This window comes from Bufo bufo, unplaced genomic scaffold (assembly GCF_905171765.1).
Source record: "Bufo bufo unplaced genomic scaffold, aBufBuf1.1, whole genome shotgun sequence".
NCBI lineage: Eukaryota > Metazoa > Chordata > Amphibia > Anura > Bufonidae > Bufo > Bufo bufo.
The window spans coordinates 4395-15778 of record NW_024400441.1 but is presented as its reverse complement, the minus strand read 5'-3'; the positions used below and the strand labels follow the sequence as shown (position 1 = coordinate 15778).

At 42.7% G+C, this 11384-nt stretch overlaps 1 protein-coding gene across 1 annotated transcript; it reads left to right on the top strand.

The window, feature by feature from the left end:
- The first annotated feature begins 9763 nt into the window (after positions 1–9763).
- LOC120984280 (olfactory receptor 6C3-like) lies at positions 9764–10708 on the top strand. The gene has a single exon (XM_040413321.1). The coding sequence runs from the start codon at positions 9764–9766 to the stop codon at positions 10706–10708; it is 945 nt and encodes a 314-aa protein (XP_040269255.1).
- Positions 10709–11384: the final 676 nt, after the last annotated feature.

The following is an 11384-nucleotide window of genomic DNA, read 5'->3' as shown; positions in this document are numbered from 1 at the left end:
CCATCTCGATTGGGTTCAGGTCCGGTGACTGTGGAGGCCAGGTCATCTGGCGCAGCACCCCATCACTCTCCTTCAGGGTCAAATAGCCCTTACTTTCAAAGTTTTCCCAATTTTTCGGCTGACTGACTGACCTTCATTTCTTAAAGTAATGATGGCCACTCGTTTTTCTTTACTTAACTGCTTTTTTCTTGCCATAATACAAATTCTAACAGTCTATTCAGTAGGACTATCAGCTGTGTATCCACCTGACTTCTCCTCAACGCAACTGATGGTCCCAACCCCATTTATAAGGCAAGAAATCCCACTTATTAAACGTGACAGGGCACACCTGTGAAGTGAAAACCATTTCAGGGGACTACCTCCTGAAGCTCATCAAGAGAATGCCAAGAGTGTGCAAAGCAGTAATCAAAGCTAAAGGTGGCTACTTTGAAGAACCTAGAATATGACATATTTTCAGTTGTTTCACACTTGTTTGTTATGTATATAATTCCATATGTGTTAATTCATAGTTTTGATGCCTTCAGTGTGAATCTACAATTTTCATAGTCATGAAAATAAAGAAAACTCTTTGAATGAGAAGGTGTGTCCAAACTTTTGGTCTGTACTGTATATATATATATATATATATATATATATATATAAAACTAGTAGTAAGTATTCCTATACAGCAGAAGTCTCATAATTATTATTATTATTATTATTATTATTATTATTTTAAAATAAATGGCTCTATAGTGTAGTGGTTAAGGTTCTTGGCTTTAATGCAGAAGGTTGTGAGTTCAAATCCCGCCAGAAACTTTTCAGAAATAGAGGCTAAATTAGATTTAAATACACTGGGTGTCCCAAAGCAATGACTCCATATATGGAGTCAGTTATTTAATATGTATTAATAAATACATTTAAAGTAGAGAGCATTTAAAGTCCTTTCTCTTCCATACACTGTTTATGGAAGCATTCTACTCATATAGGGTCTGCCGTGTTCTTAAATGCATAGTGTGAATTTAACAAGACCTGCCCTCCAGAATTATGGTTTTAAAAAGTCAGAAAATATGTCTTTTGTGACTTTTTGCACTTATTTTTGCAAACAAATTTGCCATGTTTTGCATGGTTTGCCTTAACCCCTTAAGGACCGGGCTCATTTTCACCTTAAGGACCAGGCCATTTTTTGCAAATCTGACCAGTGTCACTTTAAGTGCTCATAACTTTAAAACGCTTTGACTTACCCAGGCCGTTCTGAGATTGTTTTTTCGTCACATATTGTACTTCATGACACTGCTAAAATTGGGTCAAAAAAGTAAATTTTTTTGCATAAAAAAAATACAATTTTTACCAAAAATTTTGAAAAATTAGCAAATTTCAAAGTTTCAGTTTCTCTACTTCTGTAATACATAGTAATACCCCCAAAAATTGTGATGACTTTACATTCCCCATATGTCTACTTCATGTTTGTTGCATTTTGGGAATCATATTTTATTTTTTGGGGATGTTACAAGGCTTAGAAGTTTAGAAGCAAATTTTGAAATTTTTCAGAAATCTTCAAAATCCCACTTTTTATGGACCAGTTCAGGTTTGAAGTCATATTGTGAGGCTTAGATAATAGAAACCTCCCAAAAATGACCCCATTCTAGAATCTACACCCCTCAAGGTATTCAAAACTGTTTTTTCAAACTTTATTAACCCTTTAGGTCTTCCACAAGAGTTAATGGCAGATGGAGAAACAATTTTGAAATTTCTATTTTTTGGAAAATTTTCCAATATAATCCATTTTTTCCAGGAGTAAAACAAAGGTTAACTGCCAAACAACACTCAAAATGGGTTGCCCTGAATCTGTAGTTTGCAAAAACATCCCATATGTGGTCATAAACTACTGTTTGGCCGAACGGTAGCACATAGAAGGAGGGGAACACCATATGGGTTTTGGAAGGCAGATTTGGCAGGACTGGTTTTGTTTATACCATGTCCCATTTGAAGCCCCCTGTTGCACCCCTAGAATAGAAATTTCAAAAAAGTGACTCCATCTAAGAAAGTACACCCCTCAAGGTATTCAAAACTGGGTTTACAAACTTTGTTAACCCTTTAGGTGTTCCACAAGAGTTAATGGCAGATGGAGAAACAATTTTGAAATTTCTATTTTTTGGAAAATTTTCCAATATAATCAATTTTTTCCAGGAGTAAAACAAGGGTTAACTGCCAAACAACACTCAAAATGGGTTGCCCTGATTCTGTAGTTTGCAGAAACACCCCATATGTGGTCGTAAACTACTGTTTGGCCGAACGGTAGCACATAGAAGGAGGGGAACACCATATGGGTTTTGGAAGGCAGATTTGGCAGGACTGGTTTTGTTTATACCATGTCCCATTTGAAGCCCCCTGTTGCACCCCTAGAATAGAAATTTCAAAAAAGTGACTCCATCTAAGAAAGTACACCCCTCAAGGTATTCAAAATTGGGTTTACAAACTTTGTTAACCCTTTAGGTGTTCCACAAGAGTTAATGGCAGATGGAGAAACAATTTTGAAATTTCTATTTTTGGAAAATTTTCCAATATAATCAATTTTTTCCAGGAGTAAAACAAGGGTTAACTGCCAAACAACACTCAAAATGGGTTGCCCTGATTCTGTAGTTTGCAGAAACACCCCATATGTGGTCGTAAACTACTGTTTGGCCGAACGGTAGCACATAGAAGGAGGGGAACACATATGGGTTTTGGAAGGCAGATTTGGCAGGACTGGTTTTGTTTATACCATGTCCCATTTGAAGCCCCCTGTTGCACCCCTAGAATAGAAATTTCAAAAAAGTGACTCCATCTAAGAAAGTAAACCCCTCAAGGTATTCAAAACTGGGTTTACAAACTTTGTTAACCCTTTAGGTGTTCCACAAGAGTTAATGGCAGATGGAGAAACAATTTTGAAATTTCTATTTTTTGGAAAATTTTCCAATATAATCAATTTTTTCCAGGAGTAAAACAAGGGTTAACTGCCAAACAACACTCAAAATGGGTTGCCCTGATTCTGTAGTTTGCAAAAACACCCCATATGTGGTCGTAAACTACTGTTTGGCCGAACGGTAGCACATAGAAGGAGGGGAACACCATATGGGTTTTGGAAGGCAGATTTGGCAGGACTGGTTTTGTTTATACCATGTCCCATTTGAAGCCCCCTGTTGCACCCCTAGAATAGAAATTTCAAAAAAGTGACTCCATCTAAGAAAGTACACCCCTCAAGGTATTCAAAACTGGGTTTACAAACTTTGTTAACCCTTTAGGTGTTCCACAAGAGTTAATGGCAGATGGAGAAACAATTTTGAAATTTCTATTTTTTGGAAAATTTTCCAATATAATCAATTTTTTTCCAGGAGTAAAACAAGGGTTAACTGCCAAACAACACTCAAAATGGGTTGCCCTGATTCTGTAGTTTGCAAAAACACCCCATATGTGGTCGTAAACTACTATTTGGCTAAACGGCAGGACATAGAAGAAGGGGAACGTCATATGGTTTTTGGAAGGCAGATTTTGCTGGACTGGTTTATTTACACCATGTACCCTTTCAAGCCCCCTGATGCACCCCTAGAGTAGAAACTCCATAAAAGTGACCCCATCTAGGAAACTACGGGATAAGGTGGTTGTTGTTTTGGGACTATTTTTGGGGTAAATTTGATTTTTGGTTGCTCTATATTACTTTTTTTTGAGGCAATGTAACAAAAAAATTAAATTCTAAAATTGTTTCTACATTCACTATTTGGTTTTGTGGAACACCTAAAGGGTTAACATAGTTTGTAAAGTAACTTTTGAATACCTTGAGGGGTGTAGTTTCTTAGATGGGGTCACTTTTTTGGAGTTTCTAGTCTAGGCTACATCAGGGGGGGCTTCTAATGGGACATGGTGTCAAAAAAAAAACTGTCCATCAAAATCTGCCTTCCAGAAACCATATGGAGTTCCCTTCGTTCTATGCCCTGCGGCTATATAACCATTTACGACCACATATGGGGTGTTTCTGCAAACTACAGAATCGGGGCAATAAATATTTAGTTTTGTTTGGCTGTTAACCCTTGCTTTATTACCGGCAAAATGGATTCAAATTGAAATTTTGCCCAAAAATGGGTGTTTTGGCACAGTTTTTATTTTATATTTTTAACACCGTTCATCCGAGGCGTTTGGTCAAAAGTTATTTTTATAGCGACGACTTTTACGCACGCGACGATGCCCAATATGTATGGCTCTGAGTCTTTGGAGACACTAAGCAGGCATCCTAAAACTGCGGCCCTCCAGATGTTGTAAAACTACAATTCCCACCATGCCCTGCTGATGGCTGTAGGTTGTCTGGGCATGCTGGGAGTTATAGTTTTACAACATCTGGAGGGCCGCAGTTTGAGGATGCCTGCACTAAAACTAATATTTTTTGGGGAAAGAAAAATTGTTTCCGTGTCTCCAAAGTCTGAGAGCCATAGTGTTTTATGTTCTCTAGTGGACTGTTGAGGATTATAAAAATTTAGTACTCCATGGAAGTGTGATACTCCCTGAAGCAATTGATAATGCAGAGGCCCGGATGATCGGGGCAAGTGTCACATTGAGTAGTGGTGTCCTTCCGTATCCCCCTCTTGTGACACACTCTGCACTTTTTTTGGGTTCGTCCCTTCTTTCCAGTATGGGGGACCACACCTGGAAAGTGTTGGCCAGGGACGATCCGGGCGCCTCCAATTCCCGAGGTACTCCGGCCTGCTCTTTCCCGGTCCGAAAAGATCAGGTCCTTGAGGACTGCCTCATAGAACTGGAGGAATGTCCCTGTGCTGCTGCTAGCGCTTCGGGATAGTACAAAAGAGTTGTACATGGCAACCTGTACCAAGTAGACCGCAACTTTTTTGTACCATGCCCAGGTTTTGCGCATGGCGTTATATGGCGTGAGGACTTGATCAGAGAGATCAACTCCTCCCATATACCGATTGTAGTCGACGATACAATCGGGCTTGAGGACCGTTGCCGCGGTACCTCGCACAGGGACTGGGGTGGTGCCGTTACCGTGGATTGTGGACAGCATAAGGACATCCCTCTTGTCCTTAAACCTGACCAGCAACAGGTTTCCACTGGTAAGTGCACGAGTCTCACCCCTGGGGATAGGTACCTGGAGGGGGTAGGCAGAGATCCAAGCGAACGTGGATCTGGCGGCAAGGAACCTGAACAAGGGAATGCTGGTATAAAAGTTATCCACGTACAGGTGGTAACCCTTATCCAGCAGTGGGTACATAAGGTCCCACACGAGTTTCCCGCTAACACCCAGAGTGGGGGGACATTCTTGGGGTTCAATACGGGAATCTCGCCCCTCGTACACACGAAATTTGTAAGTGTTCCCTGAGGCACTCTCACAAATTTTGTATAGCTTCACGCCATACCTCGCCCACTTTGTGGGAATATATTGGCGGAAACTGAGTCTCCCCTTGAACGCAACGAGAGACTCATCAACCGCGACCTCCCTTCCAGGTACATAGGCCTGCTGAAATGTGGCCCCAAAGTGATCGATGACCGGTCGTATCTTATACAGCCGGTCATAGGCAGGATCACTTCGGGGGGGACATGCTGCATTATCGGAATAATGCAGACATTTCCGGATGGCCTCAAACCGGTGACGTATCATGACCATACTGTACAGTGGGGTCTGGTATAGGACGTCCCCACTCCAGTATTGCCTGACACTGGGTTTTTGGACTAGACCCATATGCAGCACGAGGCCCCAAAATGTCCTCATTTCGGCTGCACTGACCGGCGTCCAGCCACCGGGTCTAACAAAAATTGAGCGTGGGTTTTGAGCGACGAACTGTTGGGCGTACAGATTCGTCTGCTCCACCATCAAATTCACCAGTGAGTTACTGAAAAAAAAACTAAAATAGTCTATTTCAGTAAACCCCACTGTGGGAATCTGGATTCCAGGATTGCCAGCAAAATCCGGAATCTCAGGCTCAAAGTCCACTGGGGGACACCAGCTAAGTTCATCGGCAGGGGGCTCCGGTGGACTTATTTGGTGGGCCGGGAAACCAGTACGAACCCCAGGGCGGCTCGTACTAGGGTGGGCCACAGGATCCCTAGCATGTGGGGCCCCTGGCTCCGCCTGGCGGCGTCTCCGCCGCCTTGGTGGCTTATCGTCATCAGATGATGATGAGGAGGATGCGGATGATAAAAGGAATGTGGGGTCATCCTCATCCTCACTGGGGCTCTCATAGTTGGAGGCAATCTGGGCGTATGCCTCCTCGGCCGAGAACATCCGGCGGGCCATGGGTGTGTGTGCGTGTGTGGCAAACTTTATTATATGTGCGTGTGTGTGGGGGCAACGGGTGTTCGCGTACTAAAAAGTCCAGGCAAAAAAATGGGCAAGTGTTAGGAAAAAAAAATGTTAAAACTTGCTGATCAGTGGTACAACGCTGATCAGCGGTCGGTGGGGTGGTGGGGCGGGCGATGCGCTAACAGTGGACGGACGCTAAAAAGTGCCGGCCAGTCAGCGCACGCAGAAAAAAAAAAGTGGTGGTGAGGGGGGGAGGCTGGTGGAGGGGGGGGGGCTGGTGGGGGGTGGGGGGGCTGGTGGGGGGGGGGGGGGGCAAGTGGCGGGGGGGGTCTGGGTTAGGGTTAGATGGAAGTTTGGAAGTTTGGAATAAAAGTACTTTTTTTTATTTTTTTTCCTAACTTACTTTTCCCTTCTTTCCCTGCCTAACGGTGCCTCTCCCTCACTGACCCTAACCTACCTGGGTGGCGATGGGTGCAGGAGGGTGATGGATTCCGATTAGGGGCACACAGGAGCTGGTGCTGGACGATGCTGCACGGTCAGGGTGCTGGACAGGAAAAGGAGGGGAGAGAGGAGCGCAGGAAGTTTGAATCTCGCGCCTCTCTCCCCTGCACAAATCAGCACCCTGGACAGCGGCATTCAGCACCAGAGCCAGCACCGCCTCTTTAAATCCTCGGACTGCGATAGGTGGTGTATAATTACGCCACCGATCGCAGTCTTTTTCCGGTTCATCGGGTCACAGGACCCCCGAATGGACCGGAAACGCAGAAAACCGCAGGTCTGAATTGACCTGCGGTTTTCTGCGATCGCCGATACGGGGGGGGGGTCAAATGACCCCCCCCTGCATTGTTACGGGATGCCGGCTGAATGATTTCAGCCGAAATCCCGTTCCGATTAACCCCTGCGGCGCCGGAATTCCGATTTTAAGTCAGGACGTACCGGTACGTCCTGGGTCCTTAAGGACTCGGGAAATAGGGCGTACCGGTACGTCCTAGGTCCTTAAGGGGTTAATAATTTGTTTCACACCAGATTTATTACTGCTACTTTTTTCAAAAGTCACAAATTCACTCCAGTAATGTTATGGTGTAAAATAACTAAGTGTAGCATTTTCTAGACAATAGTGTTTAGTTTGAAGAGGTGCCAAATTTAACAAATTGCAGCATTTGATGGCATAAATGACGCCAACACACACTCATCAAAACTGACTTCAAATATTATCCTCATGGTGAATAGAGATGGCCTTTCGGTTTGCCCAGCAGTCGTTTCGCGGCGAACTTTGCGTGTTCGCGATTCGCCGAACATATGGAGAAATTCGCGCCCGCCATATTCTTTTAAATTGTGAAGAACTTTGATCCATGACACATCCATCAGGTGGTACAGGACAGCCAATTGAGACGTTTCAGCACATGGACATACCCCCTACCTTATAAATAAATCTGATCTGGCCGCCATTTTACATTCAGCGTTTTGCCAGTGTAGGGAGAGGTTGCTGTGTGGAGCAGGGACAGGCTGTTAGGGACACCAAACGCTAGCTAATAGGGACACCAAAGTCCTTTTAAGGACTGGTATAGGTGTGCTATCGATAGGTGTGATACACAGAGGGGTGCGAGATACTTATAATATACTTTTATAATGAGTCAAAAACACATAGATCTGTATAGTGATCACCTGGAAGTCAGGGGCCTAGGGGCTAGGGGCTTACTAGGGCCATTTTTATATAGGGTAAGGTTCCAGACGGGGTCGCTCTTATCAGGGCGGGTGGTCTGTGGTTAGGCTATCAGGGCCAGAATAGCACCCCGCTGTAGGGCAATATCAGGGACTGTTCTTTGCCCACCCTGTCCTTCAATACCACATATTCATCTAGCCCAGGGATAGGTGGTTTTTGCTTTCCATCCAGGATTCATGGATGTGCACTGGAACCCCCCGGATTGTGGTAGGACATATGGTTTCTGATTTGATGCTGCCGAGCACCTCATTTAGTACCGCCGAGCACTTGTTATTGCCGACCACATCTATGCTTTTTGCTCAACTTTAATAATTTAATTTATTTTCATTTTGAGGGATATCTTTTCCATTCACATGTCCGCAAAATGGGTCCGCATCCGTTCCGCAATTTTGCAGAACAGGTGCAGTCACATTAATTTTCAATGGGGTCGGAATGTGCTGTCCGCAACCGCAGTTGCTGATCCGCACTTCCGCATCCGTGCTTCCGTTTCCGCAAAAAAATAGAACCTGTCCTATTCTTCTCCGCACTTGCAGACAAGATTAGGCATTTTCTATTATAGTGCCGGCAATGTGCGGTCTACAAATTGCGGAATGCACATTGCCAGTGTCCGTGTTTTGCGGATCCGCAAAACACTTACGGACGTGTGAGTGGACCCTCATAGTAACATTATTAAAGGTTACGTTTTATCTTCATGTATATTCTAATGGATTGCCTTCCTTGTACAATGTTATAATATACTTTCTATGTTAGACAGTATATTATAGTGCATTTGTGTTGTGCGGCAGTTGTGTGCGGTTCTGCTGCGATACTGCAGGTATATAGAGGGACAAGCGCTATTGGAACAAATAATTTCTACTGGTGTGATATACCAGTTGCCTCCCAAAAAAACGGATTGAAGCGGGGTGTTATTTACCAATATACTTTCTTTATAGTGCATTTGGGTACTGTATAGTGCATTTGCGCATGCGCGTACGCGAAAATAATATTGCCAATATTTTGCATTGAAAAAAATAATGAATGGAGATCGCAAATTCGAATAATACATCTGGTATGTCACTGTCCATGTTGTGGGACTATTTTGCACTTCTAGTAATTATTTCTTGGCTGCAAATATGAGCTGAAGGTTTTTCAGGTTCGCCTGCCATTAAAATGAATGGGACCCGCCGCGAAATTGCGGTTCGCAAACATTTGAATGCGTTCGCGAACCGCCCCGGTAGATGTTCGTCCATCACTAATAGTGAATTCCCTCATAGTCTTCAACCACTCTTATTGGCCTGCTGTAATCTGGAAGCTCCACATTCAGTTCATTTTTATATGCTTTTACTTGGAAAACCTCATTTTGACCATCACTTTGTTCTTTATTTTCTGTGTCTAGGAGAGCCATAATTTTATTGTTATATCAGTACAAATCCCCAGAATAGTGAATACCAAAATAATGGCCAAATTCAGGAGGGACAAATTGCAAATAATAATCATATAACTAGTCACAATGGACCCAATCTGTTGGGAACTTGTTATGAAGCTCATCTCGAGACTGTAAGACTTCTATATATAACAGAAGTGTCTGTAATTAAAATTGGCATTAGTGCTTTACTACTCAGTGTTTCTGTGATTAATTTATTTAAGACAGTGTATAGGCATATATCTCAGTTTCTGCTGCACTTGGTTGTATTTATCTATAGAACACAGGTCATCACAATATGTTGAACTTTGGTTCCCAAGTTGTCTGTAACTGAGAAGCTTCTGTGAGCCCCAACTTGTCTCCTATGTCTATGGATCCAAAAAATCAGACAATGATGCTTTACTTCGTTCTTAAAGGAATTTCAGATATTCCAGAACTTCAAGCTTTGATCTTCTTCTTGGTTCTTCTTATATATCTAATCACATTCGGTGGAAACTTGACCATTCTTCTCTTGGTGTTCTTGGACTCAGTGCTCCACACTCCCATGTATTTCTTCTTGTGTAACCTTTCTGTTTTAGACTTATCTTCCATCACAGTTACTCTACATAAGGTCCCCTCCATGTTTGTAATGAACAATAATACTGTTTCTTTCACTGAATGTATGGTACAGGTGTGTATTTTTTCCTGGCTCTCTGGCAATGAGTTGATACTACTAACAGCAATGAGCTATGATCGCTACGTCGCCATCTGTAACCCCTTGCGTTATACGACTGTCATGAACAAGAGATTCTGTGCATCTTTAGCGTTATTCTGTTGGGCAATTAGTCTTTTACAGATATTACCTCCCATGGTTATTCTAGCAAGGTTTAGTTGTTACACGTCTCATGTCATTAACCATTTCTTCTGTGACATCATGCCGTTGATTGATGTTTCCTGTAGTGACACGTCCATTTTACAATTGCTGATATTCACCGAGGGGGTCCTTCTGTCAACCTTCACTCCATTTCTTCTTACCTTCATCTCTTATGTGTTCATTATTATTGCCATAATAAGAATACAGTCTAGAAGTGGGAGATCGAAAGCCTTCTATACCTGTTCCTCCCACCTTACAGTTGTCGGCCTTCATTACTCTAGTCTTGTCTTTCAGTATTTGACTCCGATTCGCACCTTCAAGTCCAATAAAATTTTGGCTTTGTTCAACACAGCCATAGTTCCCATGCTAAATCCAGTTATCTACAGCTTGAAAAATAAAGATGTAAAGTCAGCTATTCAAAGAAAAATCCACTATTTTATGAAACAGACAACCTTTCTATAACTAGACCTATCACAAGGGCACACCCAAAAATACAAATAAACCTACAAGAAGCAATGTAATCCTTTATTGAATTCAATTGAAAATACATATGTGGAAGTTTAAAAATTGGAGGAATCCACACAACAGTAGGGAAAGAAATTCGTGTGAGGGACAAACTCAATGCAGACAAGTAAACACATAGTATAAAGTGCAAATGCTGGACATATATAGGGGGGATCAGATGTAGACGCATCCAAAAACGGACTACAATACAATGAATTGCATAAAATTCCTATTCAGTACCCCAATGGTGAATGTGACGCAAAAGAGTCCATCATTAACTATGCCCAACCATGTCCCAACAATACAGGCCACATAAGATGGCTTAGTGGAAAAAAAGAGTACAAGGCAGTGTGCATGAGAAGCCCTCACTTATGCCACACATTTCACCAATAGCTTTGTCAGGGAAATTCCCCTGGTGGTCGCTTTTGCATCACATTCACCATTGGTGCACTGTATTAGCATTTTATGCACTTCATTGTATTGCAGTCCGTTTTTAGATGCGTCTACATCTGATCCCCTACTTTAGCCTATATACAGTCAGGTCCATAAATATTGGGACATCGACACAATTCTAACATTTTGGCTCTATACACCACCACAATGGATTTAAAATGAAACAAACAAGATGTGCTTT